General features: G+C 35.8%; 1 protein-coding gene across 5 annotated transcripts in view; it reads left to right on the plus strand.

The window, feature by feature from the left end:
- The window catches only part of SACS (sacsin molecular chaperone), a 75,900-nt gene extending 55,718 nt beyond the window's left edge, over positions 1 to 20,182 (plus strand). For 3 of the 5 annotated variants that reach the window (XM_076328093.1, XM_076328095.1, XM_076328096.1), the window contains 3 exons: positions 10 to 101; positions 2,786 to 2,812; positions 4,205 to 20,182. In XM_076328093.1, the coding sequence (XP_076184208.1) occupies positions 10 to 101; positions 2,786 to 2,812; positions 4,205 to 15,765 (11,680 nt within the window). In that variant the 3' untranslated portion in view covers positions 15,766 to 20,182. The remainder of the gene's footprint in view (positions 1 to 9; positions 102 to 2,785; positions 2,813 to 4,204) is intronic. The other 2 variants (XM_076328094.1, XM_076328097.1) reach the window with 1 other exon arrangement.
- The last annotated feature ends 839 nt before the right edge of the window (positions 20,183 to 21,021 follow it).

Consider the following 21,021-nt stretch of genomic DNA (forward strand, 5'->3'; position numbering starts at 1 on the left):
TGTGCTTAGATCACTCTTTCCTGGCCTGGAAGGAAGGTTACTTTCTGATGACCTGAAGCCTGAGGTTCTAGCTGCTTTGAAAGAAGCTGCCAAAAGCCGAGGTAATGTCTTTTGTATTCTCATATAGTGAAACAGATTGCTGATGGTTGAACAGACTAGTTCTAAACCCAAGTTTAAAGCAATGTCTTTTTTGAAATGGAGTTCACATAAATAAGTTGGTTATCTAAAAAAAAAAATTAAGATATGATAGACTATGTTGTTTGAATTGGAAATGACACAAATGAAAATTATAAATGAACAAAAAGGCAAAGGCAAGGGAAGAAGGATGAAAATTTACAATAAAAGCATAGATATTCACTCAGTAAAGCATGTATTCAAGGTTCAGTAATTTTGTGCAAACAGTATTCCTCTACTTAAGACAGTCTGAATACTATTTTGTGTTTGTAGTATATTGCATATGCAATAGCTGTGTCATAGTTTTGGTATTGTGGATCATCTCTTATCTCACAATTGCAAGTGATCACATCAGTGCCTTTTTTTAAAACGAGACGAAACTAGCTTAAGCATCTAGCCTCAACCATACTGTAGACCATATAATTTCATCAAGTGTTCCCTGAGTCTTAATTCATAGCTTATGGTTGTGTCAGTGTGGACCTATTGAAATACTTCCAATCAAAGACTTGGTGAAGAAGTTTGCTTCATCTGTAGATAAGATGCTTTTATGTTTAACTGCCTTCACAATTAAATTTTTTTGCCTCTTTTTCTACTTGGAGTTTGTCTATATTTACCTTTTCACCCTTGCATTTCATTATGCATTTGATTGGTAAATTTGAAGTCTGAGTCTCAGAAGTCATTTCATGTAAACGCAATTTTCAAATAAGTCCTTCAGCTTATTTTTAAATAGTGTGAGTATATGGTGAGCTATTTTACTCTTCTATGTCTAGAAAATGTGCTTTTCAGAAAAAGATCCTTGTCTCTCTTTTTTAAATTGCTCAATTTATTAGAATTCTTTTTTAGACTGAAGACATTAGAACCAGACATAGAATACTATAAATTACTGTCTTGATTTGCTTTTTTTGATACCCTTTATCATGGTCTTCAGTTATTCAGTCACAGTCTCTATTTCTTCAGTCTGTGTTCTGACCTTTTTTCCTCTTCAGTCCTTTATATATTCTCTGTTTATCATTCTTCCTGTTCAGTTGGAAACCTACTCATTTCTCCATGGTTTGATCATTGCTTCATTATCAAAAATAATAGAAAAATAAGATAATTCTGAGGCTAAGATGATAAATTTTTGGAGTATGGCAATGCATCTATGAAAAGATTGAAAGAATTGGGAGTAACTTATTGCACAGAATAAACAGTTTAAATATTTAAAATAATATAAATTGTATAGAAGATACGAAATCAGTGTTGGGACTTTCATTGGATATGAAGAACAGCAAGTCTGAAACTACTATAAAGCAAAACTTTGTTCTGAAAAGCAGAATTGTCAAAGCCTTGTGGGCATATTATATGATGAGTGTTGTGTCTATTGTTGCAGTAGAATATGCTTGTTTTAATTGTTTTTACTGTTAATTCCCCCAGTACTGTTTTTAATTTATTTTGTTTTGTTTTAATACAGACTATAAACTGTTGAAAGTAGTGACAACTTAAATTGTGTATCCAAACAGTGAATATTCTTAATCTGGGATAGAACCATAAAGAACTACGGTTTACTCTAGTAGTAATTGCTGGGACTTTAAAAGAACAGAAATATATGGGGATCAAGACAGCCACAGTGAGATTAGATGGATGAAAAATTGTATGGAAGACAGGAATGTTAGCTTTGAAGAATGCCAGTTCCTTGTGATGATACCTTAACTTGACTTCTGAGATGTGTTGTCTTAGACAGTTTCCTCCAAGTGAATGTCACAAAGCAGTCCAAAACCATGCTTAAATTAAAAAACAGAGCAAAACAACCAAAACAAAATACAGGTTTGACAGACTATATGCTTGAATACATCTTAAACAGAAAAAGCAGAGGTGACTAAAATGAAGTCTGACTTCACAAAGCAATCACTTGCTGAGTTCTTCTAGGACATTCCTTCACTTCCAGGCTTGGTCTCTGAGTTGCCACAAAGTCTGTCTAGTCTTTTTAGTTCCTGGGAAGATTTTTTTGGTCACATTTAAGGTCTTGCTTCTGTCTTTTTTCTTCCTCCGGCAGTTTCTTTGAATGACATTTTTCTAGGGACTTGTTCTTGGTTGATAGTATGCCTCTCATTGATTAGAAGAATATATTTTTGTAAATGAGTATGACAAGTATAATTCTTTTAAATCTTTCAGAAATCCTTAAGGACTCTTAGATAATCCTTTGCAAGATCGTAGTGCCTACTTTTCTCTTCATTCTACCTCCTCCTAAATTATTCTTTATTCTAAGATTTTGCATAATTGTAAAGTACAACTGCAGTACCATAAATGTTGTACATTATTATAAATAATAAGTATTAGAGGGGGTTTTGGCAGGTTTCAAAACCTGCCTTGTCAGAATTCTACAGCTATGTAAGTAAAATTCTTATCAGAGAGAGATTCTGATACAGTTGCAGAAATAGAAACTTTCTTGTATTACTTCTTTGAGAAAATGGGATGCAGTTTTCTTTATTGTGCTGTACAAAGACAACCAGATATTACTTTTCTCTCCTAAAATGTGTACTGTATTTTTCTAGTTAATAACTGTTTCTATATTTAGTGTGTCAATGTGTAACCCACAAGCTGTTTTCTAAAAATGGATTTGATTATATTCTAGCCCAACAACTTCTCTGGGGATTTTCAGGTATGGTTATTAACTGAAGATGTACTGGTTTGGATTGAAGCTTGATATTTGTGTGAATTTGGTGATTAGCTATTCTCATTACCCCAGCTTTCTTGTAAACAACACTTGCCAAATAGAGCTGCCAAAAGATAGCTACCAAAGATAATTATGAAAAGAGTTCTAAATACAGTTGAGGGGAAATGCATATTGGTGAAGAAAACCTTGTAGTTATGTTACACAGAAATGATCAATATTTTCATTGGTGTATTATATATTTTTTAATAAATTCCCATGCAGGAAGATTTCTAGTATTTTAAGATCACATGTATAGATTTGAAAACAGTATTTCTAAAGGTCTGTGTTCAAACAGTGGGATTTAAGCTTAGCTTTTAAGTAGATTCTTATCTTGCGGGCTCACTGCTGACAGTATTTCTCACTTTCACAAGGCTGCTGCGTTTACTTGTGTTTTCTGTTCAATAGAACTAACAGAATGCATAGTTCTGTAAGCATGAAGTGAAAGGAAAAATTTTTTTTTGAAGGATGCCTTACTACCGATTACCAGCAGAGCAGGGACAGTAGATAGTATCTTTAATTGGACTGTTGCTTTTAAGGAAATGGCAGTGCTATCCAGATGGAAGAAAGATCTGAAATTCAAATAGATGCCTTGCTTCCATTTCTGTCAATGTTTTTGATGTCGTTGGGAAGTAGTGGTATTTTTATATTCTGTACCATTTTCTTACCCTCAGACATTCTGTAATTTTTAAGTATAAGCTGTCTTAATGATAATTAAGACATGAGTGTTAACATATATTTCTTTTAGTGAGGGCTTTGATAATAAGAATAAAAGCATATACATCTAAACTTTGTTTCAGCACTCCTTGCACAACTGAGTTTTGCTTTTTGTCAGTTTTAGTGTAAGATCATCTGCACCTGAGCCGCTCTTTGCTATATCTAATAAATAATCTTTCAAAGCTAATTTAATCTTTGTAATTATAGACAAATAAATAATGGATTAGATTCTTATTTACCGCTAGCCAAATAAGTAGTGTAAAGAATCAACCAAACAAAAAAAAAATGTTTGAAGCTTCTACTTTGATTGTAAATCCGTAGCTGCTATGTATGCCTGAGAACTCTTGCGTCAAACTAACAAATGAGATAACATATTGATTGTTTTCAATTTGTTTTTATTTTTATACTAATACGGAATGTAGTCTCTTTTAATTAACTCCTAAAAGCAAGGGGAGCTGGCGTCTGCAGTTCTATTTAACATTTTTTTCCACAAAATGAAAAGGCAGGGCACAAGTTAGATTTTTAATTTTTATTTTTTCTTTCCCCCCCTAACAACCAAAAGCACTTCGTTATGTAACTCTGCTCTGTGATTTTCATAGCTTTGCCCTTTTGCTATCATTTCAGTAAGACCATGCACTCAGCTGCAGCTTCTGAACCCAGAAAGATTTGCCCGGCTCATTAAAGAAGTTATGAATAGCGTGTGGCCTGGCAGAGACGTGGTGGTACAGTGGTATCCAGGTTTGGAAGAGAAAAATCACCCATCAGTTTCCTGGCTTAAGATGGTCTGGAAGAACCTATATATACATTTTTCTGATGACTTGAGTGTGTTTGATGACATGCCGCTTATCCCCAAGACACTGCTGGAGGAAAACCAAACATTAGTGGAACTGGTTAGATTTAGGAACCCATCACCTATCATTCTGGAAGACGAATCTGAGACTCAGCTCCCGGAATACTTGGCTGATATTATTCAGAAGGTTGGTGGAGTTGTACTTAAGAAGCTGGATATTTCTATCCAACATCCACTCATAAAAAAATACGTGCATCCACCATTACCAAGTGCTGTTTTACAAATAATGGAAAAAATGTCCTTACAGAAACTATGCAGTCAGGTTGCATCATTCCCGTCAACACATAAAGATGCTCTTAGGGCATTCTTAGCTAGTTTAACTGATGCAAACGAAAAAGAGAGAAGAATTATTCAGGAATTGCTAATATTTAAAAAAATTGAAAAATCATCTGATGAAAGTGTCCCTGTTTTTACTGGCCTAAAAGGTAGTAAGGTCTTACACCACACTGCCAAAATTCCTCCTGGTCTAAGATTTTCTATTCCAATAATTGACAGCAGTGATGAAGCTACTATTCGCTTAGCTAACCTGCTGAAAATAGAACAGCTAAAGAGCACAGATTGCTTGAAGTTTGTTATACAAGACATTAGAAGTGACTTTTATTCGTACAATGAAACAACACAGATAATGCAATGGGTTCTTGAAAATCTGACTTTTCTGAAAAATGAGAATACAGATGTGATAGATTGGCTGACATCACTAAAGTTTATTATGATTTCCCAGGAAAAGATAATGTCAGCAAATGAACTCTTTGATCCTGAGGTAGAACTTCTGCAAAATTTGTTTTATGCTGAGGAGGAAATTTGCTTCCCCCCTGTTATTTTTACCTCTTCAGATATTCTTCATTCTCTGAGACAAATAGGCTTAAAAAATGAGGCCAATCTTGAGGAAAGTGATATTATGAGAGTGGCAAATAAAGTTGAAAGTTTGCATGTTAACTCTAATACCAATCATGATTTACTGTTAAAAAAAGCTAGAACTCTCTTGATGATTTTGAACAAAAACCATACACTGCTTCACTCATCTGAAACAAAAGCTGTGCTGAAAAAAATAAAATGGATTCCTGCATGTAAGGAAAGACCTCCAAATTATCCAGGATCCTTAGTTTGGAAAGGAGATCATTGTAATCTGTGTTCTCCACCAGAAATGTGTGATATATCTCATGCAATTTTAGTTGGTTCTTCAGTTCCTCTTGTGGAAAATGTGCTGTTGGATATAGAAAAAGCACTTGGCATCCCCACCAAGCCCAGCATAAAAGCAGTCTTAAAGCATTTCAAGGTGGTGGTCGATTGGCACAGTTCTAAAACCTTCAGTGATGAGGACTATTATCAATTTCAGCATATCTTGCTTGAGATCTATGGATTTATGCATGATCATCTAGAAGAAGGCAAAGAAGCTTTTAAAGCCCTGAAATTTCCCTGGGTTTGGACAGGTAAAACATTTTGTTCCCTCACACAAGCAGTAATAAAGTCAGTACCTGATCTTGATCTTCAGCCTTATCTACATTATGTGCCAAAAACTATGGCGAAGTTTCACCAGTTGTTTAAATGTTGTGGTTCAATTGAGCAGTTAACACCAGACCACGTTTCTATGGTCATTCAGAAAATATATCTAAAAAGTGAGCAGTCTCTCTCAGAACAAGAGAGTAAACAAAATCTTCACATTATGTTGAGCATCATAAGATGGCTGTACAGCAATCAGATTCCTGCAAGTCTGCATACACCCATGCCACTATACAGTGGCAAACTTCCTTATAAACTTGCAATGAGGCCAATTCATGAGTGCTGTTATTGTGATATCAAAGTTGATGACTTAAATGATTTGCTTGAAGATTCTGTTGAACCAATAATTTTGGTGCATGAAGACATACCAATGAAAACTGCTGAGTGGTTAAATGTCCCATGCCTTAGCACAAGATTGATTAATCCAGAAAATATGGGATTTGAGCAATCTGGGCAAAGAGAGCCTCTGACTGTAAGAATTAAAAACATTTTGGAAGAATACCCTTCCATTTCAGATATCTTTAAAGAGCTTCTTCAAAATGCTGATGATGCTAATGCAACGGAATGTAATTTCCTGATTGACATGAGAAGAAATATGGATATAAGAGAGAATCTTCTGGATCCAGGAATGGCAGCATGTCATGGTCCAGCTTTGTGGTCATTCAATAATTCTGAATTTTCTGACTCTGATTTCCTAAATATAACTCGCTTAGGAGAGTCTTTGAAAAGGAGTGAAGTTGACAAAGTGGGAAAATTTGGACTGGGATTCAATTCTGTTTATCATATCACTGATGTTCCTATTATTTTGAGCCGCGAGTTCATGATTATGTTTGATCCAAATGTTAACCATATCAGTAAGCATATTAGAGATAAATCTAACCCTGGGATCAAAATCAACTGGAGTAAACAACAGAAGAGGCTGCGAAAATTTCCCAATCAGTTTAAGCCATTTATAGGAGTTTTTGGTTGCCAGCTACCACTAACTGTAGAATCTCCTTACAGTTACAAAGGAACGCTTTTCAGGCTGTCCTTTAGAACTCAGCAGGAAGCTAAAGTGAGTGAAGTCAGCAGTGCATGTTACAATACAGCAGACATTTACTCTCTTGTGGATGAATTTAGCATTTGTGGTCATAGACTGATAATATTTGCTCAGAGTGTAAATTCAATGGTTTTGAAATACTTGAAAATTGAGGCAGATGATCCTGGGGTGGCACAAGATGTTGTCACTATCAAAAAAAATCTGTGTTCTTCCAAAGCCTTGACTGCACCAAATGTAAGTGTGTTAAAGGAGGCAGCTAAACTCATGAAGGTCTGCAGCAGCAGTAATAAAAAGCTTCCCACTGAAACACCAAAGTCCTCGTGTATCTTACAGATAGTAGTAGAAGAATTTCACCATGTATTTAGGCGGATTGCTGATTTACAGTCTCCACTTTTCAGAGGTACGGAAGATGATCCAGCTTCTTTCTTTGAAATGGCTAAATCAGGACAGATAAAAAGATCAGCTGATGAATTGCCACAGAAAACAGTAGATTCAACAACATGGCTTCTATGTTCTTGCATGGACACTGGAGATGCTCTGAAATTTTCATTACATGAAAGTGGACGAAGACTAGGTCTTGTTCCCTGTGGTGGAGTAGGAGTGTTGCTGTCTGAAACCCAGGATCAAAAGTGGATTGTGAAACCGAACTGCAACAACATAGGCGAAGTATTCTGCTATTTACCTCTACGAATAAAAACAGGCTTACCTCTTCATATAAATGGCTGCTTTGCAGTTACTTCAAATCGGAAAGAGATCTGGAAAACGGACACGAAAGGGAGATGGAATACAGTATTCATGAGGCACGTTATTGTAAAAGCCTACATAGAAGCACTTTGTGTTCTACGTGATATGGCAATCAATGGTGAGCTAGTTGACTACAGTTACTGTGCAGTGTGGCCAGATCCTGATTCAGTTCATGATGATTTTTCTGCTATTTGTCAAGGGTTTTATGAAGACATAGCTCATATGAAAAGCAAAGAAGGGATCAAAGTGTTTTCTGATGGTTTCTCTTGGGTTTCCATGAAGAATGTAAGGTTTTTAGATGACTCTATACTGAAACGACCAGATGTTGGACCGTCAGCCTTTAAGATCTTTCTGAAGTACCTTAAAAAAACTGGTTCCAAAAATCTGTGTGCTGTAGATCTCCCCTCCTGGGTAAAGACAGGATTTGAAGAAGCAGGATGCAAATACATATTATTGGAGAACACTTTCTCTGAGAAACAGTTCTTTTCTGAGGTATTTTTCCCTAATGTTCAGGAGATTGATGCAGAGCTGCGTGATCCTTTGATGCGTTATGTTCTCAATGAAAAAGTTGAGGAGTTCTCAGGAATTCTTCGTGTTACTCCATGTATTCCCTGTTCATTGGATGGACATCCATTAGTTACACCATCAAGACTGATCCATCCTGAAGGAAGAGTTGCAAAGTTATATGATGCTGAAGATGGAAGATTTCCTTATGGCACCACTCAGGATTATCTTAACCCAGTTATTTTGGTTAAACTTGTTCAGTTGGGAATGGCTAAAGACGATATTTTATGGGAAGATCTGATAGAACGTGCAGAGTCAGTAGCCGAAATTAACAAGATTGATCATGCTGCAGCTTGTCTCAGAAGCAGTATTATATTGAGTCTTATTGATGAAAAACTAAAATCTAGGGACCCTAGAGCTAAAGAATTTGCTGCAAAATGTCAAACCATCCCTTTCCTTCCTTTCCTTAGCAAACCAGCAGGCTTCTCACTGCACTGGAAAGGCAGTGATTTTCAGCCTGAAGCAATGTTTTCAGCAACTGATCTTTTCACTCCTGATCATCAAGATATAGTTTGCCTAATACAACCAATTCTTAATGAAAATTCCCACTCCTTTAAAGGTTGTGGTGCCTTGTCATTAGCTGTCAAAGAATTTTTGGGTTTACTGAAGAAACCAGCTGTTAATTTGGTCATAAATCAGTTAGAAGAAGTTGCAAAGTCATTTGATGGAATCACGTTATATCAAGAAAATATCACTAATGCTTGTTACAAATATCTACATGAAGCAATGTTACAGAACGAATCAACAAAAGCTATAATAATTGAAGAACTGAAAAACTGTAGTTTTATTCTGGTTGAGAACATGTATGTTGATCCAACAAAAGTGTCTTTTCATTTGAATTTTGAAGCAGCACCCTATCTCTATCAGTTGCCTAATAAATATAAAAATAGTTTCCGTGAGCTATTTGAAAGTGTGGGTGTAAGACAGGCTTTTACAGTTGAAGATTTTGCTGTAGTTCTGGAATTAATAAATCAGGAAAGAGGGACCAAACAACTAACAGAAGACAACTTTCAGCTTTGCAGGCGAATAATTAGTGAAGGAATATGGGGCCTCATTAGAGAGAAGAAGCAGGAATTTTGTGAGAAAAAGTATGGCGAGATTTTGTTACCCGATACTCGTCTTGCACTTCTGCCTGCAAAATCTTTGTGTTACAATGACTGTCCATGGATTAAAGTTAAAGACACAACTGTTAAATATTGTCATGGTGATATTCCAAGAGAAGTTGCAGTAAAGCTTGGAGCAATACCAAAACGCCATAAAGCTTTGGAAAGATATGCATCCAATATCTGTTTTACTACCCTTGGAACAGAATTTGGCCAGAAAGAAAAATTGACAAGTAGAATTAAAAGCATTCTTAATGCCTACCCTTCAGAAAAAGAAATGCTGAAAGAGCTCCTTCAGAATGCAGATGATGCAAAAGCTACAGAGATCTGTTTTGTGTTTGATCCTAGACAGCATCCAGCCGATAGAATATTTGATGAGAAATGGGCACCACTTCAAGGACCAGCACTGTGTGTTTACAACAATCAGCCTTTTACAGAAGATGATATTCGAGGAATCCAGAACCTTGGAAAAGGTACAAAAGTAGGAAATCCCTGTAAAACTGGACAATATGGTATAGGTTTCAATTCTGTTTATCACATTACTGATTGCCCTTCTTTCATATCTGGCAATGATATACTTTGTATTTTTGATCCTCATGCTAGATATGCACCAGGTTCAACATCAACAAGTCCTGGCCGCATGTTTAGAGATTTAGATGCAGATTTCAGAACACAGTTCTCAGATGTACTGGATCTCTTCTTAGGAAATCACTTTAAACTGGATAATTGCACAATGTTTAGGTTTCCTCTTCGAAATGGAGAAATGGCGAAAGTATCAGAAATTTCCTCAGTTCCGTGCTCGGATAGAATGGTCCAAAATCTTTTAGATAAGCTGCGTACAGATGGAGCGGAACTCTTAATGTTTTTGAACCATATGGAAAAAATTTCTATTTGTGAGATAGAAAAAACAACAGGAGCACTGAATGTGTTGTATTCTGTACAAGGCAAAATCACTGACGGAGACAGACTGAAACGAAAGCAATTCCATGCATCTGTAATTGACAGTGTAACTAAAAAAAAGCAGCTAAGTGAAATACCTGTGCAACAGATTACTTACACAATGGATACTGAAGACTCAGAAGGAAATCTTACAACTTGGTTAATTTGTAACAGGTCAGGCTTCTCTGCTATGGAAAAGGTATCCAAAAGTGTGGTTTCAGCCCACAAGAATGAGGACATTACTCTTTTTCCACGTGGCGGGGTAGCAGCTTGCATTACTCATAATTACAAAAAACCCCACAGAGCATTCTGTTTCTTACCGTTATCTTTAGAAACTGGGTTACCTTTTCATGTGAATGGACACTTTGCTCTGGATTCTGCAAGAAGAAATCTATGGCGTGATGATAATGGTGTTGGAGTAAGAAGTGACTGGAATAGCAGTCTGATGACAGCGCTGATAGCACCAGCTTATGTTGAACTGCTGATTCAGCTGAAGAAACGGTATTTTCCAGGCACTGATCCTACAGTATCAGTGCTGCAAAACACACCCATTCATGTTGTGAAAGACACTTTAAAAAAATTTTTATCCTTTTTTCCAGTTAATAGACTTGATATTCAGCCAGATTGGTATTGTTTAGTGAAAGCAGTTTACAGTTGCATTTATGAAGATTTGAAGCGTCTTTTACCTGTTATGCGAGCTCCAAATATCGATGGTTCTGATTTGCATTCTGCTGTTATCATCACATGGGTTAACATGTCTACTGTGAACAAAGGCAGGCCATTCTTTGACAATTTACTACAAGATGAACTGCAACATCTTAAGAATACAGAATACAATATCACAACGCGGAAGACAGTGGCTGAAAATGTTTACAGACTCAAGCATTTACTCTTAGAAATTGGATTTAATTTGGTATATAACTGTGATGAAACTGCAAATCTTTACCACTGTTTGGTAGATGCAGATATTCCTGTCACCTACGTGACACCTGCTGATGTCCGATTATTTTTGATGACGTTTTCTTTTCCAGACTCTAATTGCCACATTGGAAAGTTACCTTGTCGTCTTCAGCAGACAAATTTGAAACTCTTCCATAGTCTCAAACTTCTCGTTGACTATTGTTTTAAAGATGCAGAAGAAAATGAAATCCAAATTGAGGGCTTGCCACTCCTTATTACTCTTGACAATGTTTTGCAAATTTTTGATTCAAAGCGACCGAAGTTCTTAACAACATACCATGAACTGATTCCATCTCGCAAGGATCTCTTTATGAACACATTGTATTTGAGATACAACAATATTTTACTTAGCAGTGAAGTAGCGAAAGTCTTTGATATTACAAGTTTTGCTGAATTGTTATCATCTGTGTTGCCTAGAGAATATAAAACTAGAAATTGTATGAAATGGAAGGAAAACTTTGCAAGTGAATCTTGGCTTAAAAATGCCTGGCATTTTATTAGTGAGTCTATAAATATTAAGGAAGAGCAAGAAGATACGCAAGCAAAATTCAATGATGTTGTTGAAACTTTGAAGGACTGGACTTTGCTCCCAGGTGTAAGGTTTACTGTCTCAGCTAATCATCTTGTTGTGCCAGAGTGTGATGTTTTGCTGCCCCTCAGCATTATGCATATAGCTGTTTTTCCAAATACTCAGAGTGATAAAGTCTTTCATGCTTTAATGAAAACAGGCTGTATTCAGCTGGCATTGAACAAAATTTGCTCCAAAGACAGTGCTTTAGTGCCTTTGTTGTCAGGATGTACAGCAAATATAGATAATCCTTCAAGCATTCTGAAAGCCATACAATATATGGTACAGACATCAACTTTTAGGACTGAAAAGTTAGCAGAAAGTGACTTTGAGGCTCTCTTAATGTACTTTAATTGCAATTTATGTAATTTGACATCTCAAGATGACATTAAAATTTTAAAGTCTCTTCCATGTTATAAATCGATTAGTGGCCGATACATCAGCATTTCAAAATATGGGACTTGTTATGTCCTCACGAAAAGCATCCCATCAGTAGAAGTAGACAGGTGGACACAGTCGACTTCATCAGCTTTTCTTGAAGAGAAGGTTCATTTGAAAGATTTGTATACTGTGCTTGGCTGTGTCTCTGTGGATGATCTTGAAGTGTACTTGAAACATCTTTTGCCAAAAATTGAAAGTCTGTCTTATGATGCAAAATTAGACCACTTGATCTACTTAAAGAATAGGCTAACTAGCATTGAAGAAACTTCAGAAATGAAAGAACAGCTGTTTGAAAAGCTTGAAAGCATTTTGATCATTCATGATGCAAGCAATAGATTAAAACCTGCAAAGTATTTTTATGACAGGACTGTCAGAGTGTTTGAAGTTACGCTTCCTGAAAAATTCTTTATACCTCAAGATTTTTTTAAGAAACTAGAGCAACTTACAAAACCAAAAAACCAAGCTGCATTCCTTCCATCATGGGTAACTTTTCTACGACATATTGGATTGAAATTCATCATTTCACAGCAACAGTTATTACAGTTTGCTAAGGAGATCAGCATGCGAGCGAATACAGAAAACTGGTCTAAAGAAACACTACAGAACACCGTCGATGTCCTCCTTCATCACATATTTCAAGAAAGAACTGACCTTTTCTCAGGAAATTTTCTGAAAGAATTGTCATTAATTCCTTTTCTGTGCCCTGAACGAGCTCCAGCAGAATTTGTTAGATTTCATCCTCAGTATCAAGAAGTTAATGGGACGCTTCCTCTTATACGATTCAATGGGGCACAGGTGAATCCTAAATTCAAACAGACTGATGTGTTGCAGTTGCTGTGGACTTCATGTCCCATTCTTCCTGAGAAAGCAACACCTTTAAGTATCAAAGAGCAAGAGGGAAGTAGTCTTGGTGTGCAAGAACAACTTGAGCAAGTTTTAATGATGCTGAACGTTAATTTGGACCCTCCCCTGGACAAAGTTATCAATAACTGCAGGAACATATGCAATATAACAACTTTAGATGAGGACATGGTGAAAACTAGGGCCAAGGTCCTAAGAAGCATTTATGAATTTCTTAGTACAGAGAAAAGGGAATTCCGCTTTCAGCTTCGAGGAGTTTCTTTTGTAATGGTGGAAGAAGGTTGGAAGCTCCTTAAGCCTGAAGAGGTGGTAATAAATCTTGAGTATGAATCTGATTTTAAACCTTATCTTTACAAACTTCCTTTAGAACTTGGTACTTTCCATCAGTTATTTAAACATTTGGGTACTGAAGATATTATTTCAACAAAGCAGTATGTTGAAGTTCTAGGTCGCATATTCAAGAACTCGGAAGGAAAGCAATTGGATCCTAATGAAATGCGCACAGTTAAAAGAGTAGTTTCTGGCCTGTTCAAAAGTCTTCAGAATGATTCTGTCAAAGTTAGGAATGATCTTGAGAATATGAGGGATTTTGCCCTTTACCTTCCTAGTCAAGATGGGAGGTTGGTAAAGTCTAGTATCTTAGTTTTTGATGATGCACCGCACTACAAAAGCAGAATCCAAGGTAACATTGGTGTGCAAATGCTTGTTGATCTTAGCCAGTGTTACTTAGGCAAAGACCATGGTTTTCATACTAAATTGATAATGTTATTCCCTCAGAAACTGAGGCCTCGTTTACTTAGCAGTATTCTTGAAGAACAGTTGGATGAAGAGTCTCCCAAAATTTGTCAGTTTGGAGCATTATGTTCTTTGCAGGGAAGGTTACAGTTACTGTTGTCTTCAGAACAATTCATCACAGGACTCATTAGGATTATGAAGCATGAAAATGACAATGCTTTTTTAGCTAATGAAGAAAAAGCAGTAAGACTTTGCAAAGCTTTGCGAGAAGGTTTGAAAGTTTCCTGTTTTGAGAAGTTGCAAACGACATTAAGAGTTAAAGGTTTTGCTCCTATTCCCCACAGCAAAAGTGAAACATTTGCTTTCCTGAAGAGGTATGGAAATGCAGTAATACTGCTTTACATACAGCATTCTGACAGCAAAGACATAAATTTCCTGTTAGCATTAGCAATGACCTTAAAATCTGCAACTGACAACCTGATTTCTGATACCTCGTATTTAATTGCCATGCTGGGTTGTAATGATATTTATCGGATCAGTGAGAAGCTTGATAGTTTAGGAGTGAAGTATGACTCTTCTGAGCCATCAAAACTTGAACTACCAACACCTGGCACTCCTATACCAGCTGAAATTCACTATACACTTCTTATGGATCCGATGAATGTATTCTATCCTGGTGAATATGTTGGTTATCTTGTTGATGCCGAAGGTGGTGATATATATGGATCGTATCAACCAACTTATACTTACGCAATCATTGTACAAGAAGTAGAAAGAGAAGATGATGAAAGTCCCAGCTTTCTAGGGAAGATTTACCAGATTGATATTGGATATAGCGAATATAAAATAGTGAGCTCTCTTGACTTGTACAAATTTTCAAGACCGGAGGAAAGTTCTCAAAGCAGGGATAGCACACCTTCTACCCCAACCAGTCCTACAGAATTTCCAGCACACGGACCGAGGACAATTCCACCTCTTTTCACTGGTAGAGAGAGCCACAAAACAATGTCCTCAAAACATCACTCTCCAAAAAAGATAAAGTCAAACTTGTTGCCAGAAATATTAAGAGAAGTGACATCTGTGATTGAACAGGCTTGGAAGCTTCCAGAATCTGAAAGAAAAAAGATTATTAGGAGGCTGTATCTTAAATGGCATCCAGACAAAAATGCAGAGAATCTTGATATAGCTAATGAAGTTTTCAAACATTTACAGAATGAGATTAACAGGCTAGAAAAACAGGCCTTTATGGATCAAAATATGGACAGAGCCTCAAGAAGACCATTTTCATCCTCTGCTTCTCGATTTCAGTCCGATAAATTTTCATTTCAGAGATTTTACACTTCATGGAATCAAGAAGCAACAAGCCACAAATCTGAAAGGCAACAGTATAAAGAAAAGTGTCCATCTTCCACAGGGCCATCCTACTCGCAACGCTTTTTTGTCCCACCTACATTCAGGTCTGTTGGCAATCCTGTAGAGGCACGTCGATGGCTTAGGCAGGCCCGAGCTAACTTTTCAGCTGCAAGAAATGACCTTCATAAAAATGCTAATGAATGGGTATGCTTTAAGTGCTACCTTTCTACTAAACTAGCCTTGATTGCAGCTGACTATGCTGTGAAGGGCAAATCAGACAAAGACGTAAAACCAGCAGCCCTTGCACAAAAAATAGAGGAATATAGTCAGCAACTTGAAGGGCTTACAAATGATGTTCAGACGTTGGAAGCTTATGGAGTAGATAGCTTGAAAACTAGGTATCCTGACTTACTTCCTTTTCCACAGATTCCCAATGATAGGTTTACTTCAGAAGTTGCTATGAGAGTGATGGAATGTACTGCTTGTATCATAATAAAACTTGAAAACTTTATACAACAAAAAGTATAAGAGATTCGGAGAGGTGAGGGAACTGTTTTGTCAAGAGCTTAGGTATTTTCATGTGATGGGATACAAATGCGATTGTGCAGATTACTGAACATCCAAGAGGTTACACATTACCAAGCAGTTCAGAAGTGTAGTGCACAAAGGTAGATGGTACTGAAGTACGTAGAATTGACATTTATGTAAACAGGATTTTTTTTTAACTGAGCCTGCTGTATAAGCAAACTGTAAAACATGAATATTTTTTAAAATCTGCAAGGAAACTGAGCTGCAAAAATTAGCTGTATGTACAGTATTGTGATTAATTGGCATATTATTGAACTGCACTTTATATAACCAAAGCTTAGCTTTCTGTTAGATGAAGCCTGTAATTATAACTCCTTATTAGATTTTGTTTCATTTAATATAATATTTCCGAAACAGTAATGTCAGTTTTCAGTGTACTAATCTTAAGACTGGACATACTATGAAATGGGAGGTGGGATGGAAATTAAAATAACTTTGGAGGTATTGCTCCAAAGCATTTCTGTATTCTTTTGTGTTCTATGGACATTAGTGTCACTCATAGTAATACTCTCATCAGCTGGATCTGATTATAAATTTGCTGCAGCATCACATTGTGAACATTTAAAGGATAGTTTAGTACCTGTGAACTGGTAGTTATTTTAATGCTGAATAATGATACTTGATTTAACATGAAACTTCATGTCATGCATTGATTGCATTTACCTTATTATGAGATAATTAAGTATTTAATTTACTTTTTTTCTAGAGCCTGTCATCTTTTGTTTAATGAAAAATGCATGTGGATGGTATAAAATTGGTGAACATTATTATATGGTGTTTTATGATTTTTTTTTGAACACCAAAGCCCAGTTTTCAGATGTCTAAATGCTTGAGTTTTTTTTTCCTGTGTGCGTGCCTTTGTGTGTGTACATATATATATATTTTTCCACAAACATTGATAATAGTACAATTCAGTAACCCATTTTTGGTGTACACTGAGCACTGTTTTTTGTTACATGTTTAAAGGTGCTGCAATGTAATGCTCTTTTTATTTTGTTGTTCACTACAGCCCTAGAGAAGTCTGATTTTTAGTTCACACTCTTTCTTTTATAGTTTGTAATACTTTTGGTAATGTCATGCAATATGTTCAACGTTAGCTATTTGTAAAAAAAAAAAAAATAATAAAAATATGGAAGGATAATGCTAAATGGAAGGATTTTTCTTTGCTGGGTCAGCCACATTTAACATAAATGTTAAACTTTTTCCAGTGGCATGCTCTTACAATTGTTTACTTGACAGCACAGTGAAACTGTAATTTAACTTACAGAATACAAAGGAAAATAAACAACAGTGAGCTTGAAGGGCTGATACAGCTGCGATAGTGTTGTAATCCAAAAATAAAAAATCACGATGAAGGCTTCTTCAATTTTGTGAAAATGATAAAGGGCTTGTTCTCTTCTGAAAAATCTTGCAAGTTGTAGTGGGAAGAAATGTGATGTTTGGAAAATGATACTGCTTCTGATTGTGAAGCCCTATTATTATTTCTGCTATTAAATATTAAGTGCCATAATTTTAATAAAGAAAAATGCAAACATATATTTCAGTCTGATGTGTTTTGGTTTTATAAAGTACACTAAATTTACCTATTATTTCAAGCTTTCTTTTATATAGGTAAATACACACTCCTTTCAATTCATTCTAAATAATTGTACAAATATTTTAATATTATTAAAAAGGAAAAATGCTTTTTTCTTGCAATGACAAATGTTTGCAGTTTTCTGAAAGAAATTGTACATTTTGCTGATTTTTTTTTCAATAAATAGCATGTAAGTAAACCACAAATCCTGGTGTGCCATGAAACAAATCAGTTTAGTTAATTCCCTATGTTTTTAAAACAGATTCCTTTGTGGCTCTTACTTACTTTGTGCATTAAGTCAGATGAATAGTATTCAGGGTTAGCAAAATACTAACAAAAGGAAACAGTTCTCATTGTGTTTTTCAGTTTAAATGGAGCTAAAACATACGGTAGGATGAAAATGAGTAACAGGAGCAACATGAACACTTTCCCGTTTTTAGGTGAGATCTTGAGGCAGGAAATCTTTTAAGCACATAACTGTGTTTTGTAAGCAACTTATGTTGCCTTCCCAATATTTTTATGAACTTTTAAAATGGCTGCGCAGAACTACTAAACTATTCTGTTATATTTTAATTTTGTATATATTGTTGAGTGCTGACACTGTGAGAAAGAAAATGGTCCCAGATCTTAGGAAGCTAATGGTCTGAAGTAATTTTAAATATTGAACCAAGGTGAGCAAGAAAACCTGGATGACACAGAAAAATTAACTTATTCTATTATTCCTGGGTTGATACTATCAATCAGTTGCAATAAAATTTACATATGGATGCAGAGAGACAGGCAAGAGTGGTGTCTCAATTTGAAGTCTCTTATTTTCTTTATTTGCTTAACTCACTGTAACAGGTGGCCTAAATAAAGAGGCCTTATGAGACCAGGAAACCATATTGTGATAGAAACTGATTTCATAAGTGCCATTAATCCATGTTTTTAAACAAATAAATAAAATGCTTAATTCATGCTGCTTTTTGGCTCAGCTGTGAGCCTTGGGAAATGCAGAATAACATATTTGCTCCTAAGTTGGGCGTGGAAGCTCAGAACAGTTAGTATGTGACGATTCCTTAGTAAGAGTCAGTAGAAGTAAATGTTAGCATGTAGGTTCCACAAAAACACATTTTACAAGTAATTCTACACATTACACAAGTTCACATGAGAGAAAAGGTCTTTTCAGCCAGGTGTATGTCCTAGTTATCTTCACAGGTACCAGTAATGTGTCTAGGAAAAGCAGCTTCAGTAGTCCTGTCTCCCAGTATTATAGTTGTGAGGTTTAGCGAAGATCAGTGGTACAGGACACTGATTTAACTGTGCATTTAGTAGCCTAAATCTAAGGAGCTGCGGTTGTAACAAGCCTTGGCAGGTTTGTTACTATTTATCTTCTTGTGGAAGCTTTGAAAGTTTTCCCCTCAAACAATGGCGTTGGCACCTATTCTAAAAAGCACTGGTTGCTTGCCTCAGCAATTAGTGACAAGAAAAAGACCTTTTTTTTTTTTTTAAGGAAATAGATTTTTGTGTAGCCAACTACCAAAAGAAAAAGCAATGGTTTGTTGTATAAAGAAATGCAGTTTTGCAATATTTGTACTCAAGTCATTATCAAAATAAAGTTACTATGGTGATCTGAAAACTAGAATTTAAGAACTATTAATATAAGGATTGCATTCACGTGGTACTTGGATTGCTTTAAATGAGGCTTTAATAAAATCTATTGTAATTGCTCCAATTAAAGGAGGGTAGTACCAACTTTGAGATTTCCTATTGCTGGATCTGAACACTTTGAGGATGGCTGGATTGGTATTGTGGAACACAGGCAGAAGTAATAGTTCAAAAATAATTAAACTTGACAGTCAAAGTAGATGTTTTCATTTGAAGAAGAGACACATTTTTGTCACATGGGGGTTTGTTTGTCAATGAGTTTATCATCAAAACTTTTTTAACCTTTCTTTGGTTTGCTTTCTGGATGATTAATTCAGTAGCACTTTCATCTACTACAGAGGAAGACAATTCTAGATGTCCAGTGAAACCTAATTGTAAAGCATTTTCTAAATTCTGGAAAGTACATTTTTAGTTGGGGCCAAGATTTTCGTTCATATTTTTACATAATGTACATTTCACATTCTTAGAGTCTTGGGAAGATAATTTTATTTTAAAAATGAAAACATTCATTTAAGCTGTGTTTCATTTGAACACCAAAGGAGAAGCAGACTTTTAAAAATGTATAAAGTTTATTCAAGAACTCAGTTTTCAGTTCATTCTTGCAATTTCCTTTTGCGTAAGGCTATATAAAGATAGACAAATGTCAATACTAAAGGACTGTGAAATGGAAACAAAGAGGGTTGTGTTTGGACAATCACCAATAAAGTTTTACTACCATTTTGCTATTTTTACTTTTCCACTATGTAACAATCCCAACCAGTTACAACAACTGCTGTAAATAATTCTTTTTGAGGGAAAAAAAAATATGCAAACAATACAGTTCACTGTGCTGGGTAGTGTTGTTGGTTTTTTTTTCTCCATTTGGATAACATTTTTGAAAATAAACTGGAGAAGTGCATACTCTCACTTTCCTGTGCCATAATTTTCTGTTATTCTGTAACTATTTACTGAAGTTTCATTCAAGTAGAAACAATAATTTTGAAGTATTAAAGAGAGATGGAAAGACATCCACAGAGAGATATCAGAAATGATAATTTAGTGATGTATGAACTACACTGAGATTAACAACAATTCAGATCATAGCATCAGTTGATTACGCTGTGTTAATTTTAGCATAAACTTTATTTCTCCACGAACCACAACCAAAAGAAAAAATCCCCAAAGTGTTCCTTCAGTGACAAGAAGTTGCCATCCATGCTTTAAAAGACCTGCACAACTTACATAATGCAACTATGTTTTCAATGTCAATTTTGTAGCATAATGAAAAGAAGAATGAAGTTTAAACACTGAAGAGGGGCAAGTTGGTGATTTGGATGATGGCAGAGCTGGGGATGCAGCAGACCTGTTTAGTTTTCTGTACTACTCAGAATTCACCTGTGAACTGAGGCAAGTCCAAAAGGATTATCTGCACAAGAAAGGCAGTAGTTATTGCAATGTCTAACTGAGGTGCCATAATGCTTAGCAGTGTTATTAGCCAGGGAACTGCACCCTGGTTTTGCTAGCTGTGTACCACAGCTTTGTAAAAATGTTAACTAAAACAGAGCAACTTTAATGCAAGAAGCTGCAACAGAAGTGGCTTCCAAATAGCCAGTGGTTTAGGGGTTAGGTTACTCTTGTGATACGTCGAAAGCCTGGATTCAATCCCTTGCTCTGCATTAACTGGCAAATCACATTTGAAAATGTGCCTCCAAAACAAAAGCTTAAAATGCGTAACTTAAAAAGGTATGTTTCCATTGCCAGCAGAGTAGGCAGATTGTAACTAATGTACTTATTTACAGTATCTGTCTACATTTAGGGATCAGATTAGGTGAATGAGTAGTTTGGTACCACATGGAAGTGGGCATATGTTCCTTGATGTTGGAAACAGGCATGATGACAATTCAAATGCCTTTGAAACTAGATAGTGGCTGAATTCTCTAAGGACTGGAAGTCCCAGTTTTGCTGTTGTACTACATCTATAAAAGACTGTAGAC

This window comes from Aptenodytes patagonicus, chromosome 1 (assembly GCF_965638725.1).
Source record: "Aptenodytes patagonicus chromosome 1, bAptPat1.pri.cur, whole genome shotgun sequence".
Classification (NCBI taxonomy): domain Eukaryota; kingdom Metazoa; phylum Chordata; class Aves; order Sphenisciformes; family Spheniscidae; genus Aptenodytes; species Aptenodytes patagonicus.